We start from the raw sequence: 22,170 nt of genomic DNA on the forward strand, positions 1-22,170 counted from the left end.
CCCTGTTCGCCTTCTCTATTACTTCTAGTCGCTTTCTCCTGAATAAGCCACTGTCAACTTGACATAACATCATAACAACAACAAACAAAAGCAACCCGTCGCATACGATACGATTTACACCTCCATCGACAACTTTTGCTCGATGGCTCCGTGTGACATCTTATCGACCCCGACTACGTCACAAAGAAGATAGATGGAGCCAGTAGTATATGAAGAGTCCCCGTTCGCCGACTACCTCAGAGGTGAGCTCCCTCCCTCCCGGTTCCGCGGGATATTTCTTTTTTCTTCGCCGCGAACTAACATTCCTTCAAGATGAGGGAGATGAACCCCAGGCAGACTGGGCGCCTGGTATAATAACACCCGAACCTGAATCGTCGGCCGGTCGTTCCAGTCCATCGCCTCCATCGAGCCCTTCTCCGTTTGCGCCGACCGGTCGGCCTCTGGTCAAGCCCAAGTTTCGAAACAAAGCTCCAAATGCGCTTCAGCTAAATGTTCCTCAACAATCTGGTCTACGGTCTGCCAGTGGGAAATACTCGGTAGGTCGAGTCGCGCCATCTTGGCCAATCAACATTGCTAAACAACCCCCTCGTGATAGGCCGCGGTAGCAGCGAGTATCGATCGAGCCGACAACGCCAAATTCCTCGAGCAATTCCGATATACGATTATCGCATCTCAGCTTCTTAGTGGTCATTCTGGATTAGGACAATCGCAATTCGGCAGCAGCGGACCAAGCCCGCTGTCTAGCAATGACGACTCACTCTTATCTACCGAAGGCATTATCGCATCAGTTCTCGCAGCACTGGCTGTTGCAGTAGTTTTGAGCTGGGTTCTCGGGAGCGGAGTTACCAAGAAAAGACTCGTCTTTTTGCTGCTGTTGTGCGCAGCTGGGGCGCTTTTGGGGCAGATCTACATGAAGCGACAATGGTTACGCTACCGCAGATCGCAATCGCTTTCCGAAATCACTTCTTTCGTCGAGCATTCTCACAACTTTGATAGCGCAACTGGAGCAGCTCTATCTCTGATACAAGAGGTCGAGCTGGTCTCGCGAGGCTACCGACTGTTGGTCTTTGCTGCCCCCGAGTGTGAATAAAATGGCTAACCAATTTATAGAAGCGCTCCTCTGCCACCAATCAGCCGTATAGAAGATCGCACACAGACACGGAGGTGTCTGAGACTACGCAAAGCTTTGAGGCACTCTTTTGCCGAAGTTCTCGAGTCTTACAACCAAGTCTGCACAGTCGTCAACGGATTCGCAGAACAGACAGACCTAGAAAAATACTATGATATATACGACATATCCGACTTCGACATGTCCGACGCCCGTCGTGGTCTCAGTGATGAAGATCTGGAAGATCCCGAATCACTAAGAACCCTGAAGATCCTCGCCGCTCGTTTCTCGACTATTCGGAAGCTATTTCTCTGCGCTCTCCTAGCTTTGGATGCCGACACCGACACGAACGACTTGCTTCGCTGGACTACAGCTGTGGAATCGCTCTTGAGCTTGAACAACTCAACTCAAACAGCACATTCTAGGTTGCAGAGCATCCTTAGCGAAGAAGATAGTGAGTATCTGACATATGTACCTGGTTATTAACCATTGACTTACACATCTAGACTTTCCATCTCCTCCAACACCGTTGAATGCTCTTACACCAGGGCGAGAACGTTGGAGAGCCCAACTGCGGAAGCTAGGCTCCCTTTCTACAGGCATCAGAGGATTACAAGCCAAACTACAATTGCTTCGGGAAGAATCCGACCGAAGCTTGAACGACTCGAGCGACATCTCAGAACTTGGACCGAATCTCATGTCGCAGTATGAGTCCATTGGCATGGATCTAAAGGAACTGATGTCGGCATGGGAGGAGGGCAAGGCAGCTTTAGCACTCGGTATCGATAGAAACGAGAAGAGGCTCTCGTCTATGAGCACCCTGCTGTCACCTGTGAGCTCCCTCAGCGGCCTCACGACTGTGGATGAGAATGGTGGGACCGCTGCTGCGCTCAAGGCTTTGACGGGAGAGTCTCCTCCCAGCTCCGAATACGCCGGTTCTACTGAACACGAGTCGCCGGAAGTGTTCGAAGCTGTTGCTTTACCTCGACCACGAAGCATGCTTACCCGAGAAGAAAGAATAGTCAAAGTCCGGGAGGAACGAGAGCAAAAGGCTATTGCTCGACAACATGTCGATGCTACCAAGGGCATGCTCCGTGAACTGGAAACAGTTATTAACCTACGACCACGAACCCGTGCAAGTGCGCCAGCCGGGCGGATTGCGTCTATGTAGGGATGTTTGATTTATGAAACTAACAAGCCAACGATTACCATCACTCTACATTTCCTACCTCGCCTGTTACCTTTCGCGTATATTCAAATACGCGCACTACCATCTGGACCAATATCGACTTCACTAAAGCTATCTTCTTACACTCGCTATCAACTTACGATACATCACTGGACCTTCTCAGATGGATAGACACGCCAAGCATCCGGAGGCGTCACGACGACACGCACTTTTCTTTATATACATATTAGGCACTTTTCTACACAATAGACAGGCCACTGGAGGCCTAGGCGTTTATGGATTTGGTTGGAGTATTTGTTTTTAGACACGATTTCGTCCCAAGTCAGATTGTGGGCGCCATAGTCTGGGTATGCATCAAAGCCGTCAGGAAAAGCAAATCGGCATAGCAACCTCTTCATTTCGGAGACTTATTTCCTATCTTGTCTGGGAAAATAATGAAACAAAAGGGGGGCCTTAATCTTTGCCCATGTATGATAGACACAACTACAACAATCAAGCATTGATGCTATTATAAGCTGGCTTTCATGGATGAAGATCCAATCTCAAGACAAATTATGTGGAAGTTGGATGATTTATTTTGATAGTCAGAGATCTACCAAGTGATACGTATAACAGCATCATCTCGTTCGCCCTGCCTATCAAATTGTTTGACCAATCCTAGCCTTGCTTTCATAGCTGTTGGTGGGGCTATCAAATGGGAGCTTCGGAGAGGTAACGCGTCGCGTATCTTGGAGAGAGTGGCGCGTTAAGTGACTACCCACTTCGGTATGGAGCTGCTAGTAAAGTGCGGTAGCCTAGCAATTTCGCGACCGACTAAGCTAGAGAGAAGGTAAAGCCATCCATTACCACCTGCATCCTCTTCACCCAGACAACACTTTCTCTCCCATTCATACCCAAAACAACATCTTCCAAAGCAATCATCTCTTCTTCTCTTAATTAGACACTTGTCTACATACTCGCTACATATTCTTTATACCTCTCCCCGTTAACTCTTTTCTCACACACAGTAAGTCTCCTAGCAACCGTCACCCCGCCCTTTTCCTTTCGCGTGGCAGCTCCATGCACCACCAGAAAAACTTCACCACCAGACGGAAAGCTAATAACCAGAACAGAAATGTTGGAAGCCAGACTCGAACAGGCCTCTGTCCTCAAGAAGGTCGTCGATGCGATCAAGGACTTGGTGCAGGACTGCAACTTCGACTGCAATGACACAGGCATCCAACTGCAGGCTATGGACAACTCTCACGTTGCTCTGGTCTCCATGATGCTCAACGCCGAGGCCTTCTCCCCTTTCCGCTGCGACCGTAACATCTCTCTCGGTGTCAACCTCACATCTCTTACCAAAGTGCTACGCGCTGCCCAGAACGAAGACCAGCTCACACTCAAGGCCGAGGATGGCCCTGATGTACTGAACCTCCAGTTCGAGAACACCGAGAACGACCGTATCAGCGAGTACGACCTCAAGCTCATGGACATTGACCAGGAGCACTTGGGTATCCCCGATACTGAGTACGCCGCTACCATCACAATGCCCTCCCTGGAGTTCCGACGTATTTGCACAGATCTCATGGCCATGTCCGAGTCCGGTTAGTTTCTCATCACACCCTCTACGTTTCTCAGCTGGATCTAACAAGACCCCAACAGTTATGATCGAGGCTTCCAAGGACGGTGTCAAGTTTGCTTGCAACGGTGATATTGGTAACGGCTCTGTGACTCTCCGCAGCAACACCAACCTCGAGAAGCCCAAGGAGGAGATCAAGATTGAACTGAGCGAGCCTGTCGCCCTCACATTCTCTCTCAAGTACCTTGTCAACTTCTGCAAGGCTGCTACCCTGTCCGACCAAGTCAACATCTGCCTCTCCAATGAGGTCCCTCTCCTGGTGGAGTACCAGATCTCCGGCCAAAGCCACCTCCGATTCTACCTTGCTCCCAAGATTGGCGACGAGGACTAAACGACTGCCATTGAGTAGTGCGACACTATCCTGCTACATGAAAATGAGCTTGGCGTTGATGTTTAAAAGGATATGGCCGAGTGGTTGGTTTTAAGGGAGCATATGTTAAAGAATATGCAATGAATAGGGATGTCAGGAGCCTCGCCTACTCAGTGAGAGCTTGTTATTAGGCATCAGAGACGTGTGCGAGCATGGGCAAAGTGGAAATGAATAGGCTAGACATGGAGATTAAGGAGTATTAGTTAGACTATCTTCTAGCCATATGTCGATCGACCAGTTTTGACGATAATGAAACTATAAAACCATTCTTGTTGGGTTAGAGGCTGTCAATGACATCAGCCGGCTTCGGAGTTTTGGTGACTTTAGTTCTTGGTTGACGAGTGGCACTGTAAAGCCTGCTGATGCTGTGCGATCATGTTCAATTAGCGTTTCACAACCTGACGCACAACATATAGTGGCTGGGTTCGTAACCAATTCTCTCATCGTACAATGTATCATACGTGAAGCCATTCGTAACAATCAAGAAGAACTGGTGTCGATGCGGGGCAGTTTATCGGAGGTTGGCGGGGCACGAGATCAAATGGAAGTCACTAGACTAGCAATCTTGAGCCATTGCCTCAATGTCTTATTCTGATAGTCTCTCTCATTAAATATCAATTCAAATCAATCGATCCTATCTCTTATCAGACCAAGTCCAAGGTAAGCGGCAATAGCTCTCTCTCTGTTGTACATGTTCGGCTTGTCATCCCCAGTCTGAGTCAAGTTTCTTAGATTTAAGCTCGTGACTAATAAGCGCATCCAGCTCCAAGGACGCCTCAATCGGATTCTAAAACTACCTTTACTTTTTAACGAAACTCAGATTCCTATTTTTCTTCCTCTCTTTTATTTCATTCTCCTTTTCTTATAAGAATTGCTTTGGTTCAGTCAAGATCCATTGCACTGAGAATCTACTACCACTACGTTTATCTGCTGACGTACAAGAGGCTTTGTCCAGTGACGTCTCTCTCATACTCTGTCAACTCAAGGCGCCTTTGGCTAGATCCGATCTAACAACTTCCTACAAGGCTCAGTTGTAACTGTTGAGAAACTGCTAAGGATATCGTCTTATTGCCTCTTATCCCATCATGTCTATTGTTCCTGCAGTGCCGGATACACGGGTTCTCGCGGTGGCAAGCCATGTACGTAAATCTTGAATCGGCCCATTTTCAATTTTGAGTCAATACTGATCATCAATTTTCACTTAGGTCGTGTCTGGGTGAGTAATACTCTCTGTTCAGAAAAGAAGAGAATTGACGGGTCCTAGTTACGTGGGTAACAAGATTGCCGTCTTTGTGCTACAGTCTCTAGGGTGCGATGTCGCAGCCCTGAATACTGTCCAGTTCAGTGAGTTTTTATAGATGACTACGAAAAAGCGCTCATGAGCCACAATCTAACATATCATTTTCACCTTTCAAGGCAACCACACTGGCTATAAGCAATGGAAGGGAACAAGAGTCTCGGCGCAGGAGATTATGGACTTGTGGGATGGACTCAAACAGTCTTATCTGGATGACTTTGACGTGATGCTCTCCGGTTACATCCCAGGCGCTGAAGCTGTTGATGCCGTTGGAAAGATAGGCCGTGAACTCAAGGATAAGTCTAAGGACACGCCGGGCAAGTTCTTCTGGGCCCTCGACCCTGTCATGGGCGACAATGGAAAGATCTACGTCTCTCCAGAAGTTGTACCGGCTTACAAGAGACTCATCCACGATGCTGATCTCATTCTCCCAAACCAGTTTGAGGCCGAGTACGATAAAAGTATTTCATCGTGTGCTTGGCTACTGACTAACCATAAATAGATTGCTCTCCGAGGTTAAAATCAACGACATGGACAGCCTTCGAAAGGCCATTCAAGTCCTTCACGACAAGTACAGAGTCCCTCACGTTGTCATTACATCAGTCAACCTAGAGGCTCCAGACCATCCTCCCTCGCACCTTGCCGTTGTTGGCTCAACCATGACTTCTACTGGCCAGGCGCGCTTTTTCAAGATCGTCTTCCCATCGATCGACTGTTACTTCAGCGGTACAGGCGACATGTTCGGGGCCCTCATGGTTATCCGCATGCGTGAGGCCGTATTCAACGCCGACGAGCGTCTACGTCACACAGCCAGCTGGCTCAGTGATGATTCTGTTTCAGCCACTGAGCTTCCACTTGCCCGAGCGGCTGAAAAGGTGTTGGGCAGCATGCATGAGGTTCTGTCCAAGACATGCGAGGGTATGAAGAGGGTTGTTGAGCGCACGACGGGTGACATGAAGGTTGAGGACCGAGACAACGAGACCAAGGTGCATCTAGTTAAGAGCAAGGCGGCTGAGCTACAACTGGTGAGGAATCTGGATTGTTTGAGGACTCCAGCAACGCAATACCATGCAAAGGCTATATAAGTATGTGCTGTGTATGAGTTGAGTTGGATTGGCTGGGTATAGAAATGGCAGAGAACAGCAGAACGAATAGAATAGGGTAGAGGCCAGAGAGAAAAGGCGTCATTCAACGGGATTTTCAACTATTTATTCGTCCATACCCTGTGACCAAGTAAAGCCCAGTCTGACACGTTAATATTGCTTGTAGAATCATCTTGGTAATGTGAGGGTTTGTATAATGTTAACCCACGTAAGATTCATCTCGCGCTTCATCTTCATCCTTCGAGGTCTCGTCCAAAATCGATCAACTTGAGCCTCATCGCATCTCTCGGGTGAAATTGCGCGATTTTGGATCGCACCAAGAATCGTGCAGCCGCAGATTCGCGCGGTATTTGCACGTAGGACGCTGAATTATCGCCTCCGGCTTCAGCAAGCGTGTTTAGAAGCTCCTCTGTAAGCGACTTCATTTCTGCCGCCGCCGCCGTGACCTCGTTCTGTCGCCCGGCACCCTCTTCAGCCGCTTGTCCCCAGATCTCATCAATCCTCCGTTGTCGCTTATCGTCTTTGTCGGCAGTCTCTTTTGGCTTTTTGAGTTTTCCCTGGGCGTTGAACCCAGCGGCCAATGCTTCTCCATCAACGTCCATGAGATCGCCAACAACAGGACCACCAAGCTCTTCCGCTGCCAGCATAGGTGCCAGATGATTATCGATAAACCGAAGCAGGACTTTCATGAGCTTGGAAGTGTCCCTGTCAAAATTCTTTTTCTTCGCTCTAAGCTCCTGTAGTCGCTCCCTTGCTCCTTCTTCCGGAGTGACATTTGTGTTTGCGTCTACTTCATCTCGTAATGAGTCAATCCGTGCGGTCAGAGCATCGCCAAGGAGATTTTGGTCCTTGAGACGCGCCTCGTCAGCCTCAAGCTGGCGCGATAGCTGCTCATGGCTCGAGCGCTGAGAAGCGAGATAAGTGTTTGACTCTTGAATTGTCTGGTGAGTTCTGCGCAAGGCTAGCAGCGCTGGGAGCAGAGAGCCTGGCGATGGCAGGAAGGGGTCTGACTCTGTCACTTCCTTGAGGGCAGCTTGAATGATCCGCGATTGTCCCACCACCGACTCTGGAAGTTGGAGTTCCTCTGACCGAAGCTAAGTAGAAGTTAGTATGTGATTCAATTTTAGGGTTTCAAGATGAGTATATACTCGTTCTAGCTCTTCTTCATGTTGTTGAACCTGTTGCTGGAGCTCCCGTAGTGTTTGGTCAAGACTGGCTGTGTATGCCTGTGCCGCCATAGTCGTGATAGTTTATAGTCAGAATTCGTGGTCAGAACGATTTGATTAGATAATTCAGCTCTGAACAGAATAATACTTGATGTTTGCCGTAAGAGTCGACGCGGTAGGAAGGCCCAGGTCTAAATGTACGTATGATGTTGGACCAATAAAAGACGAGCGCGTCTTAAGTTGGTGGTACAGAGTTAGTGTATGTTTGTTTGCTCTTCAGACATGTACCTCGAAAAGGTAAGTTGAGTTGTAGAAGCGCATTCAAGGTTTGTGGCAGTGATGCTTGCTATAACAACCAAGAGCAGGTATTCAATTCAGCTCTCACTGATATTCGAGAATTAATCAATTGTCTAGGTATTATGATTTATACTGTACAATGGCAGCTGTAATGATGTTGTATTGTGGAGTCAAAGCTCCCGTCTCATCACCTACCTACAGCGGGAAGGAAGGTTGCAAGGGCCCAAGCTTCCCTCGTACGCCAAGCACGTGACTGCTCTCAGCATTCTCCATCCTTCTGATGGATCCTCGCAGGGCTGCTTCTCCCGCTTTCTCCCAATCTCCTCACTCCAACTCGAGTACCTTACCTATCGGCCTCTTGTCGTGTTGTACCTTCCCCCCTTCCCCTCCTCCTTCCCTTTCCACCCTCGTAAGATTTTTCGTCTTGTTCATTCTCGGCGATTACTCATAATTGCGTTTTTGAGAGTGTCCTTTTTTTTATTCCTTCTCTTACCTTCTTTTCCTAGGATAGGATCGGTCCTTCCCTGTCCGTTTTGCGACAGCCTAGTCTCCGTACTAAGTTAAAACACCGCGCGCCGATCCATTGAGAGAAGTTGTTTCTGCTTCTCATCCTTCGACAGTTCGCGACGAGATATCTTCCCATCGGATCCCGCTTTCGCGTTTCGAGCCACGGATAGATTGCGATCGATTAAAACCTCGAGTCTCCGCTACGGTCAGAAGGTTTGAGCTGAGCACTGCCTCTTTTTGCTTTTTAAAGGAAGTCCGTCCGTCCCAGTATCGATCGCTTCACAATCTCCTCACAACCGTTCAACATCTTCATCACGAGATTATCATCTCCGCCCTTTCTCTCTCCTTGCCTACAGCAATCTAGGAGATCTTCCCGGGTACTTAATTGACGCCCGCTGAAAGAGTTCTGGAACCCGTCCTTAAACACGAGACTCGAATCCCTTCTCCCTCCGTTCAATTCAATTCAATCCAATTCAACCCAATTCAGCCCGCAACACGTACCGCACCGTCCTTGCGCGACACCAGTCACTTCACGAATACTTCACCGAAGCGCGCACCCAGCGAAAGTCACTACACCAGCACGTTTTCCTCGAAAACCCCTGAGTGTATATAAGACAAGCAATAAAAAGAACGAAACGTTTCAAGTTATCGACTGTGTCGAAAGGACTAAATTCGTGTGAACGTACCAATTATATCAAAGATGTCTGCTTCTCCTACTCAACCTACCCAGTCGGCCAAGCGCCCCTTGGAAGAAGCCTCATCGCCTTCGCGCGCCGGCGATCAGCCTGACGCTAAGCGTCCTGCTCTCGACAAAAGCAAGCACGACGACGATGTCGAGGTTCCTGAAGCTCCGGCCGATGTTTCTGCCGACGACCACGACGATAAGGTCAATGGGGCTGCCAAATCTGAAGACGACGACGAAGCCGCCCTGGACCAAGCATCCGACACCAAAGCTGCAGCTGCCGCGACTGTTGCTGCTTCCTCATCGAATGCCGTAACATCTGCCGCCGCTCACGATGAGACCTCCTGGATTCATATTAGAGCTGTCATCTCGAGCCCGGAGGCTGCTACAGTCATTGGAAAGGGAGGCGAGAATGTATCCAACATCAGGAAGCTCTCCAACGCCAAGTGCACTGTCAGTGACTACCAAAAGGGAGCTGTCGAGCGAATCCTTACCGTCAGTGGAATAGTAGACGCTGTGGCCAAGGTATTCCAATCTTTTCTCAATCCATTGATTTTTGCGTTAACGTGATTTAGGCTTTCGGCTTGATTATCCGAACACTGAACAACGAACCCCTCAACGAATCCTCGACCGCATCTTCAAAGACGTATCCTCTGCGGCTGCTGATTCCACACATTTTGATCGGTTCCATCATTGGCAAGGGTGGTGCTCGTATCCGTGAGATTCAGGATGCATCTGGTGCCCGATTGAATGCGTCTGATTCCTGTCTCCCCATGTCCAGTGAGCGATCTCTGGTCGTCATGGGTGTCGCGGATGCCGTGCACATTGCAACCTACTATGTCGGTAGCACCCTGCTCGAGCAGCTAAATGATAGATTTGGTGGTCCTGCTGCGTCCGCATACGCGACACGGAGCGGCGCCCCTGCTGGTTCAATTCCAGGAGGCATGCAGGTTGTTCCATACTCTCCTCAGCCCGCCTCGGGTCACTACGGCCGAAGTGAGAATTATGGCCGCCACAACGACCGTCGCTCTCACCATATGCCACCCGCGCCTTACCCCCAACAGTACCCGCCACACGCAGCCGCTCAAGCTAACCCTGCCATTCCCATGCATTACGGCGGTGCGCAAGGAGGAGGTGCCTATGGTGCAGCTCCCCATGCCCAGCCTCACATGCCTCCTCACACAGGTCCTCAACCCCACGGCGGTGCTCCTCAGTCCCAGCCCATGGGCGGCGCGATCCCCGGTGGGCCTATCACCCAGCAGATTTACATCCCGAACGACATGGTCGGCGCGATCATCGGCAAGGGTGGCCAGAAGATCAACGAGATACGACAAATGAGCAACAGTGTTATTAAGATTAACGAACCGCAAGATAACAGCAACGAACGACTTGTGACAATCACCGGAACGGAGGAATGCAATCGCATGGCTCTTTACATGCTCTACTCTCGACTTGGTGAGATTCAAAACAGACCCAGTACCAACTAAGCTTCTAACCATGACAACTCAACAGAATCGGAAAAACACCGTGTTTAATTAAACCTTCGACGCGAATGCGACGAACCTCGACCGATCCACGGAATCTGACGAATACAGTGTTGTTTATAGGGGTATTAAGAAGCTAAAAGGAGGATGCAGTGTGTTCTGTCTTTGCGAGAGAACGCAGTTTCGAAGAAGTAAAGGGATCTAGCGACGTTTTTGGAGGCGCCAACGAATCGATGCCGACCCAACAGCCCATGTCCGGATTACAGTTTCAAGTAGGGGTGGAAAGAGGTCGCTAGACGGTTGAGCGGCATATAAATGGTGTCAAAGGATGGGTTCGCATTTCATCGGGATGAAAAAGGAAACAAGACGGGGCTGCTTGGCAAAGAGTGGAAGCGTCACTGCTCGACAGGAGACAGCTTTCAGGGTCCTTGGTTTTTCAACGGCGCATTGACTCTGTTTTTGTTTTGTTCACTACTTAATTCAATAAACTTTGGTATTTACAAAAGCAACACTGTTATCTGGATATTTTCTAGGGATAAGCAATGGTCTCTAGATCGAGACTCAGAATCCGCCTAACCTTTGGGATTTGGCCTAGAAATGTTCTTTCTTGTGTAGCCAGCAGTGCGGTTTTAGGAGACCTCTAAAAGATACTTCCAACTAGAGCTTCTTGAGGGGAACATGATACTAATATGACGTTAGTTATCCGATGAGCTGTCTGAACACAACCAAGACTTACTATCTCAAGGCTCTTGTTCCGAGCAAGCAGGTAATAGATGTTGTCGTCGATTGCTTTCATGTTGTTAGCTTGTGCTATAGCATATCAGCTTCCAAGGGTACTTGCCGCTGCCACTATTCTTGTGCTGCAAATGAGCTTCTTTACTATCCCAGCCCATCAGTAGCCTTGATGCACGACCAGGGATGACCGAGGAGTCTTCATGTTCACCTTGGACAAACTCTCCGTAAGCTAGACCATGAAGACCAGCCAGCTTACCCTCATCACAAGCCACAGCGAACGGCTTCATGTTATCCTCTGTGAAGGTCTCATCGATGCCCCAGCAGGTACAGAATTCAGTAATCGGTGCATGCAGAGCAGATTCAGCATGGCCTGTATACTCCGCAGTTGGACTGACGATAGGATGGCCCGTCACGAGAGCACGCAGAGAAGCATGCCAGTCAGTGGCCGCAGAACCAGAGACAAAAGCGTCATAAGCAGGACGCGAGGCCCAGCGAATACCAAGGAACCAGTAGTCAGGCTTCTCGAGAGGGCGACCAAGGTAGACGGACTCGACACCTGGGATAGACTTGAGGTGGTCGGTCACAGAGGAGAAAGATGCCGGAGGGGACTCGGCATGTTCAACGAGGATAGGTTTAAATTTGACGAGAAGGGACTCAAAGACTACTGACATGGCGAATGTGAATCAAAAGAGTTCTTTGAGATTGCACTATAAGAGGTACGATGCGAATTTTGAAGCTGTGAGTCTGTTCACATTGATGCTAAGCATAGAAGAAAGCAAATCAACATATAGACATGAGTTGAGTGATGACAGGGAACAAAGGGTTCTACAGACAGCCGGACGATACGAGAGGGTTCGATGAAATGGGTACCAAAGAATGACGCGTTTTGAGTTCCTGGCATTGATGAGGGGTATCTACCAATTATGAGGCTCTAAGATGTGGTGTAAGTGAGCTCTGGGCAGGAGCTGTATGTAGCTTCGAGTACAGTGCTGTATGAGGAATGGTGGGAGACTTGAAGGTGAGGGTGCCTAGAAACTTCTGTACGTACTGGAGCCATAGAGTTGTACTCGGTACATTGATTGCGAGAAAACCTGGTATAGGTTTCAATAGACGAGGTCCATTGTTTCCAACGGGTGATCTTCGATATCCTGTCTACATCCATGTAGATATTCTATTCATCCATGAAATGTCTTGGACAAGGACAACTCCGTACATGTACATAAGTAACTTCCCACTCATCTGCACCTTCCATCTAGACTCTCGGCACTTACGGTAGGCGTTCTCCACAACGTGCGGCCGGACCCTTTTAAGAGCGGAAGGTCCAGTCCGACCACTCCAGCTTGCCTTCCCCAAGCCACCCTACCACCGTTACTACCGGCCAGCGTCTCCCAAAACGAGAAGGCGCCATGACATAGGTTCTATTGGGCAATTGAGGAAATTAACATTTGCGCGTCGCGTGTTTTGTATTTTACTGGGCTCCTTTTCTTTAACATCACCTGCCTCTCTCTCCGAATTATCGATCGTGGCTAACAGGCACTATTTTGACTTGACGCCTGCTAGCCTTACCACTAACAGCGGTTACGCCTGGTTGGTGCCGTTATCGTAATTAATTAATATCCTCAACCGAGGCATCGCGCCACCTGAATTCAATCTTTCCACCTGCAGATCTTATACTCTAACCTTACATGTACGGGTTATATACACATCTATCTAATCTAATCTGCTGTCGCTTTTTTTTTCTTCTTTCCCTCTTTCACCTCGGCGACGACAGTCACCATTACTTCCGCATACTCTACCGGCGCCATGGTCATGGCAAGTGACGCTTCTGAGCATGTCACGTCGCCTTCTACCATAGTCGTCGACCACGATGGCTCTCGTCAGGGTGCTCCTTCCGAGGTCAATCTTTTGACCCTGAATTGCTGGGGTCTTCGCTACATTTCGACTCAACGTAACGCGCGACTAGACGAGATCGGCCATAGAATTGCACACGCTGTACCTACACCGCAAATCGTCGCTTTGCAGGAATGTTTTACACAGGAGGATTATCAGGCTATTCGTCACCATACTCGCCAAATTCTTCCCTATGGCAAGTTTTACCATAGCGGCGCCTTCGGGGGTGGTTTGGCCATCTTGAGTCACTGGCCTATTGAGGAAAGCACCATGTTCAAATATCCTCTCAATGGACGTCCGACCGCCTTTTGGAGAGGAGATTGGTATGTGGGTAAGGGTATCGCATGTGCGAAGATTCGCTTTGGGCCAAGAAGAAAGGATATCATCGAGGTCTTCAACACTCATGTAAGTCGCCCTTGTTCATGAGGTTCGTGCTCTTGCCTAACGCATCTCAGACTCACGCCCCTTACGAGCCTGAACCCGTGAGTACCTACACTTGCCATCAAGTTGCTCAGTCATGGGAAATGTCGAAGCTTTTACGCGGTGCTGCTGAACGAGGACATCTCGTTGTTGGCATGGGTGACTTTAACATGCTCCCCTTGTCCATATTCCACCGTGTTATCACAGGATGTGCGCCTGTTCGCGATGTTTGGCGAATTCTTCATCCAGATAGCTCTCTTGGTCCTGCTTACCACCCTTCTGAGAAGGAACGCCACCGCCCTTTACCTACAGCTGACTTCAACCTCCTCGAGAATGGCGCAACTAGCAATTCCGTCTACAACACCTGGCGTTGGAACAAGAATCAGCAGAATCGTCTCAAAAAGGGCGATATTTGTGAAGTCCCACCTGACACGATCGACTCTAGAGGTCAACGCCTTGATTATATATTTGCTTCGACAGGTGTCGACCCTGATGCTCCAGCCACCACCCCCGGCTGGATCGTCAAATCCGCTCACGTTTCAATGACTGAACGACATCCCGACCTTCTTTGTTCGCTCTCGGATCACTTCGCCGTCCAAGCTACTCTCACCCGGCACACTCCTTCTCCGGCGCCTACTCCAGTTGATCCTCGCTCTGAGACTCCTTCTGCGGCTCTCCAGACCGGTGCGTACTTGGCTCCCAGCAGTCCAGCTAGCAGCATACATGCTGGTGATGCAGCGCAGACTGCCGATCCGGATACTCAGCTCAAGCGTGGCCGCTCCTCCAGCCGTGACTCTTTGCAAGCATCCACATACGATGAGATTCTTGGCATGATTCAAAAGTATCACTCCCGTGAACTCCAGCAACGCTTTTGGCGTGGTGTACATTTCTTTGTTGCATTGTTTATCTGGTTCGCATGTCTTGTTGCTGTGTGGTTCAGCCCTGAGAATTTTGTTGCATTCATCCTTATGCTGATCAGCAGTCTAAGCTTGGTTGCAGGCGTTATCGATGGCCTTCTCTCCCTACTCTTCTTTTCCTGGGAGATTCGCGGTTTGAAAGAATTTGAATGGGAAATCCGTAATGCCAAGGCTGTAGCTTCGGGTGACCCTACTGCATTGATGGACTCCGAGGCATATCTTACTGGGCAGAGACCCAAATCTCAATGATGGAAGAAATAATAGGAACTGCATATCATGTTGACTGATGACGACTTGACGTTTTTGTTTAGCACTAGGATGATGGAATGAGGATAGGATATACGTACATATGCCACTACTACGGCCTAATGCTTAATGTCTATTCATAATACTACTTTTGAGGGTTCGGAGGAGCTTACAAAACTTTTCACTGTCTCTTTATTCTCCTACTCTTTCGTGGTTCCGTTCGTTTCTGGTTCAAAAACTGTTCGAGGTGGAAGTGCTTTAGGCTGCAACTTGTACTTCAGAGACCGAGGGTGTCTCTGGCTGCGTCTGCTCAATGTAACCACCAGGTCGCATTCGTCGCCAGGTATATCCCATGAATGCCGTTTCTTTTCGAATCCTCAGTGATATCTTCTTCGTACTCTTGTCCCGAAGCAACATGTCTCGTGGGCGCTTACGCTCCTTGTGGCCGTAAAACCTGACAAACTGCTTCAACGTTGCCTTCTCGTTAGGCTGAAGGTCAGTCGCTGCATCGATATCACGGTCCATACTTCGAAGTTTGGCCGCATCGAACGGAACTTTGATGAGCCCCATGGCCTTCTCCTGCACGTGAGCTTCGAATCCAAACAGTAGCTCTTTCACGTCTTCTGTGTTGAGATATATGCCGGAGGGTATGGATTCAGACCAGTCTTCGAAAGGTTCAGACTCGTCAAAGTAATGTGCATCATCGTCGCTTTTTAGGTTAGGGGTGAATGGTGCCGGCATGGACTGTAAGCGGTCCCATTGCGTGTTCTTGAACCATCTGTGGGCTTTTATATCTTCCGCGTCACCAGGGAACACATAGCGACCACCTTAATCTCGTGAGCCCTCAAAGCCGCGGTACTTCATTTGGTATTTCCTTGAGCACAATCGGGAGTCTTTATCTTGAATCAATTGCCAGATAAGGTCTTTGCACTTTTCAGTGACAAAAGGCCTATGTGGAAATTTGAAGTTCGTTTTGAAATTCTACACCAACGTGTCAGTCTTCCTCAGCTAAGATTCAGTCAAGCATACTCACAACGATGTTTTGCTTCGTCTGTTTGCGTCCCTCTTCTGCCAGAAAGGGGGTTTGCCCATAAAGGCATTCGTAGAGGATGATGCCAATGCTCTACTAATCACATCTCCCATCGTACTGATGGCCACGAACCACTTCAGGTGCCATGTACTGGCTAGTTCCAACAACGGAGCGCGCGGCAGTGCGGTTACCGTGTCGGTTTCTCCAACCGATGAGAGTTCGCAAATCTTCATTGCCCACTGGATATCTTGCATGTCGATCGAGTCCAGACATAACGGACTGGTACCATTCGAATTGTTTCAAGATGTCCTTGCTGGTTTTCTGATCTATTTCATCCCCAGTGACATTTATACCGAGTCCTCGCACCAGTGAATATCGATGAGTGCTGTAATATGCTGCGTCGTGAGACCAGTGGTCGTCAAATGCTAGTCCGAAATCAGATATCTTCAAGTGGCCACTCGCTGATATCAGAAAGTTGTCTGGTTTTATGTCGCGATGAATGAAGTTCAATCGATGGGCCTCTTCCATAGCAAGGATCATCTCTGCAATGTAGAATTGCGCAATGGGTTCTTGCAAGATGTGTTGTCGAATGAGTAGTCCAAGAAAGTCTCCGCCGGGCATATACTCCATTACAAGATAGAGACTTGTTGGGTCTTGAAAGCTGGCGATCAATGGAACAGCCCTAGGTGAGTTGTTAGTCAAGTACTCGACATGCATTCGATCGTGTCTTATGCGAACCACTGTGAGCCTTCGGAGGCAACAAGAAAGTCCCTCTCAGCCCTCAGATGACCTTCTTGGCTGTTCCGTATCATTTCCGACTTCCGAATGACCTTCATAGCGTATACCTGTCTGGGGAAAGCATGTCCTGGAGCAGCCTTCTCACGTACCAATCTAACTACTCCAAAACTTCCTTTGCCCAAAATCTTCAATGGCTCGTAATTGTTGACTGAGAGTCCAGATTCATCCTTCCAGTCATGAGCGATGCAATGGGCTTTCATTGTTCGTAGCTCCCTCAGATGGCAGGTCTCCTGTATTCTGTACTGCACTCGAATTCTCTCTTTGTCTTCTGGTGTTATTAGCAAGCAGTTGCACAACTGAGCTTCGAGACTTTGAAATCTTAAAGCCCTCGCATTGGGTTTGTAAAGGAGCTCGTTGTAATGGGTCTCGAGGAAGATCTTGGCAGCGGAGGCTCTCTCTACAGTAGCAATTGTAGGTCGAGCTTGGATTACGCCAGCTTCCGGAATGGTACTGAGTGCTCGACCTTCGGGACTAGATCGTGTCCATGGATTCCGTCTATTGTATCGTCTATCAGCTGTTGCCCTATCCTGCTGTGAGGGAGACGATTCGACTGATGTTTTCGCCGTTGACTCTTCCGGAACTGAGGAGGGCTTAGCACTTGCTTCGGAGCAAGTAGGAGTTGATAAGTCACTCAAGGGAGTGACGTTCAACGGTTGCAAAGAACTTCGTGCCCTTGCTGGAGGAGTTCGGATCACCAATGTCGAATTGGAAGTCATGGCCACGGGGTTCGGTCGGAACTTTCGGAGTAGTTCCTTTGTATGGGGACTCTTGGGAGCGAATCCATGTTCTTGGGCATATTTCGCCAGTTGAATGGCTCTGACTTGATCTCCAGGAGGCGTGTTCAAGTCCTTTGATACCTCAACAACTATGACAGTTAGGTTTAAGTACAAACGAGGGCATCGAGATACTTACCACTGCGTCCACTGATCCTCAGGCTTTTGAGGGCACTCCGAAAAGGCTTCCCCCATCTTTTCGAGCCAACATTGCCAGGTTTCCGTACATCGAGGCCGTCAGGGCCATTCGCCTCAGAGTCCGGTGACGGTTCTAAAGCATGTTTTGAATCACATGAAGAAAGACGTATAAACTGTTGGCTGGCCTTCTTGAGGAGGGCCGGGGCCATGATGCTGCAAGATGAATGATGAAGAGAAAGTTATTGCTGCATCGATACTGAGTAAGAAAGTAGAATAAGGCTTTATTAAAGTATTAAAGAATTAACGGGAACACCGTACTCTGAAGAGAATGACACCTGAACCGTGTGCACGATAGCCTTGTTTATGTCACGGCCGGCATGTTACATGATAGATGCAGGTTAGAATACCAATCAAGGCAACAGACCACTTTATGAGAGGTTGGTTGGGGAAGTTTGATGTGGGTTGTGACTTCCTCGACCGCACTTGCCAAACGAAAGGGTAAGCAGAGGGATCATGTTTTTACATTTTCACGGCAAGAAACAATACACGAGGTCGAGTCATAAGATGAAGAGGAAAGAAATAGCATTTTATCTGCTCAACTCTACATATCCTTTCAGATGGAGGGAAAAGTATCCCACAGTAACAGCAAAAAAAGAAACAATAACCCTTTTTATCGTACGCCAATTTCATATCATGCAACGCGGGACGGTCCTCGCCCCATCATTCCTGTTTGCCATCTAGACTGCTCCCCTCATGTTTTGTATAAACACGGGCTCTTTGCAGGGCAAAAGTCCAAGGCTCCTTATCCTGACATGCGGCCCAACAGCAATCGAGCAGCACATGATGTGCATAGAAGCCTAGGAAGAGAAACGTCTCCATGTCATCAACTCGTCGCCTCCTGCCACCGCTCTGAAGGGGGTATTATACGAGACTGGTGGCGAGTCGGCAACTCAGGCTAGTGGAATTCATAGCTTGCGCTACGCTCACTTGATCTCCAGGAGCTTGACATCGAAGACCAATGTGCTGTTGGCAGGAATGCCGGGAAGGCCACGAGAGCCGTAGGCGAGGTGGGCAGGGATGGTCAGACGACGCTCACCACCAATGGCCATGCCGACGACACCAATGTCCCAGCCCTTGATGACCTGACCCTTGCCGGCCTTGAAGGAGAAAGGCTTACCCTTCTTGTTGGCTATTGAATGTCAGTAAAGCTGCGCCAGTAGTGAAACAATGGAGTACTAACCATCGAACTGCTTTCCGTTCTGGAGCTTGCCAATGTATCGGACACCGACGGTATCGCCGTTCTTGACAGTGCGGCCGTTACCGATGGTTCGGTCGTCGATGGTGACGCCTTGAACAACCTTAACGCCGGTGGCAGGCTTGGTGTCCTTGCCCTGCTTGGCCTTCTCGGTGGAACCGGTAGGGCCCTGCTCGAGGTTCTTGGCGAACTGAACCTTCTTAGCATCCTTCTTCTCCTCGGCGGCGACAGCCTCGCCCTGGTTGTTCTTGAGCTTCTTTTGCTGCTTCTTGGAAAGCTTAGCATCGTCCTTGGCCATGAGCTCATCGAGACCCTCGGCCTCCTCGGCGGCGCGCTTGTTCTTGCCCTTCTTGGCAGCAACAAGCTTGGGGGCCTCCTCCTCATCAGTCTCAATCTCCTGGATGCGGGGGTCCTCAAGGCCATCGAGGTCATCGCTGGCGTCACTGTCGTCACCCTCGAGGCCGTACTCGAGCTCATCGGGGGACAGGTCGTACTCGTCCTCGTCCTCAGAGTCCTCATCCTCATCGTCGTCCATGATGTAGTTTCCGGTCAGGTAAACAGTGTGGGAACCGGTGACAACGAAGAAGACCTTCTCGCCGTGGTTGACGGTGATGTCAAGAGGCTGCTGGTAGTTCTGGAATAAAGTTAGTTGGTTGTCTTGATAGAGCATTGGCTACAACTTACCCTCTCGGTGTCAAGAGTGCAGATGACAAAGTTCTCGAGGTCGGCACCCTCCTCGCTGTCATCGTCGGAGTCCTCGTCGTCCTCATCATCGTCCTCCTCGGTGGCCTTAGCCTTGCCCTTGGACTTGCCGTTGGGCTTAGCATCCTCCATCTCCTCGTCGGACTCCTCCTCCTGGGCGGATTCGAGAAGCTTCTTGATGGCGGCAGCCTGTCGCTGCTTCTTGGCCTTGACGGGGTCGCTGGGGCCACCGTTGGCCTCCTCATCAGAGTCCTCCTCGTCGTCAGAGCCGGCAAGCAGAGCCTTCAAGGTCTCGTCGTCAATCTCCTCATCATCCTCATCCTCCTCGTCGAGATCAGTGAGAGCGCGCTTGACAAGGCGCAGGGTAGAGCGAGGGACGGTGGGGATGTTGCCCTCACCATCGGCCTCAGGCTCCTCTGTAGGGTCGACAGCAGCCATGGTGATGCGGAACTGCAAAGTTTTACGGTTAGAATTTTGGACTCAATTGGTAGGGCAGACAGCGTCGCAAATGATGCGCCGAGGACCAGACACAAGCCCGGTCGTAAAGACGCATCACATCGCATCAGGAGCGCCTTGGAGCATCGAGAAATAGACTTACAGAAGCAGGGAACTCCATGGCGGCAGGAATCAAGATCTCTCCAGGAGGGACCTCGAGGCCGTAAACGGGACCAGGAACAGCAGACATTGTGACAGTTGTGTGATTACTTTTGTGTCAAAAAGACTATAGGTGTATAAAGGGAATGGGGTAGAGAATGGAGAATTAGGAAGTAAGAGAAAAGATGAAGAGATGATGTTGGGATGAAGTTTTGTTAGAACTCTCGCTCACTACGAAAGAAGAAAACTAAGAATCGAGAAGCATCCTCCAAAGCTTCGAAATTTTTTTCGGGGCTCGACAGGTGCCCCCACTGGGAAGAGCACCTTCTGCCAATGGGAGTTTGCGATAAGAATTCTTATCTGAATGGGGCGGTCGCTGTCGCAGCAACAGCAGACAGTATCCGCTCTGGTGCAGATTTTCCCGCCGCAAACTCCACTATCCAGCGAAGGCAAGGAAAGAGCCTTTGAGAGCCTCCGAGGAAAAGACGGTAACTTTACTGAGCGAGTCAAGCGCGAACAAGTCGAGTTTGAAGACAAGAGGCAAGAGCAGGTATATTTACTAATCATCGCAAAGTATATTCGTCTTATCTTGAGAACAATCAATAACTTAGTACACTGCTTAATACCATGAACATCGATACTATTACAGGGTAGCGGCCAGACTAAAAGATGACGTCTATCCTTCGGTCTCGTCAACTTTAACTTGTCTAACTAATCCTTCTTGCTCTGATTCTTCTTGGATGGCATCAAACTCAAAAACCAAGCCTGAGCAATATGCCATGCAATGGTTAAGAAGAACTTGCGCTGGCCTTGATCATACAATTGAGGTCGATCCCCAACGTCAGTCAGCATTGAGCCCATACTAACAACAGGTTTTGGCCAATATTTGCTGTTGGCGTAGGCATAAGCAACCATCATATCGTTGCCATTGGTTATCCCACCTATGATTCTGTTAGCCATTGGCGTACGGGTGTTCAAGCAAAGACATACCACTTGTCCACAAGTTGCTATCTTGAATCCATCGATACTTTTCTCCCACAAACTTAACATTTGGATACTTCTTCCTCAGATCATCCTGTAGTCCTCGAGGCCCACTTACACTCTTCCCATCAAGTATGCCTGCTGCACCACACAGGAAGACACCAGTGCAAACACACAACACATCAACACCCTCTGTGTTGAATTGATCCCTCAGCCACCTGGTTGCATCCTCCTCAAAGTCATCGCCTGGTTCTGTACCAGGAACAACGACGATGTCCAGTTTGCCTGGTGCAACATCCTCATCTTCGTATGTGCGTGTTGCGCGGATGGTGAGATCAGCAGTCAGAGCTACATCTGGGAAGAGCTTGGGTGATGTGATGTATGTTATCTTGATGCTGGGTGCCATCTTGCCAATGTGAGCTGGCAGAGGTAAGAGGCCAAGATATTCTTTCGACATTGAGGCAAGTACATCAACTGTCGCGAGGTCGAGGAGTTGTACGCTTGAGGGCATGAAAACGCCGATACGTAGTTGCTTAGATGCCATCTTAAAGGTGCTAGATGGGAAAGAAAATATTGATATTGATACTAAGCAACAGGATAATGTCTTCCATCGACCAAGACTTATATACTTTTTATATGATGTATTCCAGCGTCTCTAGTCTGACTTACAATCCGTATGGCCAAGGAAATAGCTTCAAGATATCGGACGGTAATGGTCCCGTCGCGAAAAATGTCTCCGAATGCTGTATTAGTCCCCCGGCCCCCCTCTCATTGGCTCAATTGACTTAACATCCGAAGGCCTTCGGCGCCGAGTGACTCCACATAACCAGTTTTACTCTGTAAGAGATTGTATTGTACCCGAGTCCC

The 22,170-nt window shown here is 49.2% G+C and overlaps 9 protein-coding genes across 9 annotated transcripts; 5 read left to right on the forward strand and 4 right to left on the reverse strand.

Annotated features, from left to right (window-relative positions):
* Positions 1–193: 193 nt before the first annotated feature.
* FIESC28_08585 (uncharacterized protein) lies at positions 194–2,279 on the forward strand (the record flags this gene model as incomplete). Its single annotated transcript, XM_031162723.1, has 5 exons — positions 194–242; positions 313–536; positions 596–1,059; positions 1,111–1,562; positions 1,615–2,279. The coding sequence occupies 5 exons, from the start codon at positions 194–196 to the stop codon at positions 2,277–2,279; spliced, it is 1,854 nt and encodes a 617-aa protein (XP_031013209.1).
* Positions 2,280–3,411: 1,132 nt separating this feature from the next.
* On the forward strand, positions 3,412–4,249 carry FIESC28_08586 (uncharacterized protein; the record flags this gene model as incomplete). Its single annotated transcript, XM_031162724.1, has 2 exons — positions 3,412–3,883; positions 3,942–4,249. The coding sequence occupies 2 exons, from the start codon at positions 3,412–3,414 to the stop codon at positions 4,247–4,249; spliced, it is 780 nt and encodes a 259-aa protein (XP_031013210.1).
* A 1,124-nt stretch (positions 4,250–5,373) lies between these two features.
* Positions 5,374–6,670, forward strand: FIESC28_08587 (uncharacterized protein; the record flags this gene model as incomplete). Its single annotated transcript, XM_031162725.1, has 5 exons — positions 5,374–5,427; positions 5,494–5,504; positions 5,553–5,632; positions 5,705–6,035; positions 6,088–6,670. The coding sequence occupies 5 exons, from the start codon at positions 5,374–5,376 to the stop codon at positions 6,668–6,670; spliced, it is 1,059 nt and encodes a 352-aa protein (XP_031013211.1).
* A 251-nt stretch (positions 6,671–6,921) lies between these two features.
* On the reverse strand, positions 6,922–7,926 carry FIESC28_08588 (uncharacterized protein; the record flags this gene model as incomplete). Its single annotated transcript, XM_031162726.1, has 2 exons — positions 6,922–7,782; positions 7,837–7,926. The coding sequence occupies 2 exons, from the start codon at positions 7,924–7,926 to the stop codon at positions 6,922–6,924; spliced, it is 951 nt and encodes a 316-aa protein (XP_031013212.1).
* Positions 7,927–9,358: 1,432 nt separating this feature from the next.
* Positions 9,359–10,827, forward strand: FIESC28_08589 (uncharacterized protein; the record flags this gene model as incomplete). Its single annotated transcript, XM_031162727.1, has 2 exons — positions 9,359–9,865; positions 9,916–10,827. 2 exons carry the CDS (start codon positions 9,359–9,361, stop codon positions 10,825–10,827), a joined length of 1,419 nt encoding a protein of 472 aa, XP_031013213.1.
* A 654-nt stretch (positions 10,828–11,481) lies between these two features.
* Positions 11,482–12,230, reverse strand: FIESC28_08590 (uncharacterized protein; the record flags this gene model as incomplete). The annotated part of the gene is made up of 3 exons (XM_031162728.1): positions 11,482–11,508; positions 11,561–11,613; positions 11,705–12,230. 3 exons carry the CDS (start codon positions 12,228–12,230, stop codon positions 11,482–11,484), a joined length of 606 nt encoding a protein of 201 aa, XP_031013214.1.
* A 1,132-nt stretch (positions 12,231–13,362) lies between these two features.
* On the forward strand, positions 13,363–15,035 carry FIESC28_08591 (uncharacterized protein; the record flags this gene model as incomplete). The annotated part of the gene is made up of 2 exons (XM_031162729.1): positions 13,363–13,854; positions 13,905–15,035. 2 exons carry the CDS (start codon positions 13,363–13,365, stop codon positions 15,033–15,035), a joined length of 1,623 nt encoding a protein of 540 aa, XP_031013215.1.
* Positions 15,036–15,290: 255 nt separating this feature from the next.
* On the reverse strand, positions 15,291–20,413 carry FIESC28_08592 (uncharacterized protein; the record flags this gene model as incomplete). Its single annotated transcript, XM_031162730.1, has 8 exons — positions 15,291–15,776; positions 16,195–16,744; positions 16,801–17,725; positions 17,773–17,984; positions 18,759–18,960; positions 19,012–19,660; positions 19,711–20,178; positions 20,327–20,413. 8 exons carry the CDS (start codon positions 20,411–20,413, stop codon positions 15,291–15,293), a joined length of 3,579 nt encoding a protein of 1,192 aa, XP_031013216.1.
* Positions 20,414–21,033: 620 nt separating this feature from the next.
* FIESC28_08593 (uncharacterized protein) lies at positions 21,034–21,847 on the reverse strand (the record flags this gene model as incomplete). Its single annotated transcript, XM_031162731.1, has 2 exons — positions 21,034–21,263; positions 21,313–21,847. 2 exons carry the CDS (start codon positions 21,845–21,847, stop codon positions 21,034–21,036), a joined length of 765 nt encoding a protein of 254 aa, XP_031013217.1.
* Between the last annotated feature and the right edge of the window lie 323 nt (positions 21,848–22,170).

This window comes from Fusarium coffeatum (genome assembly GCF_003316985.1).
Source record: "Fusarium coffeatum strain FIESC_28 chromosome Unknown BRIP53273_contig_203, whole genome shotgun sequence".
Taxonomy (NCBI): Eukaryota; Fungi; Ascomycota; class Sordariomycetes; order Hypocreales; family Nectriaceae; genus Fusarium; species Fusarium coffeatum.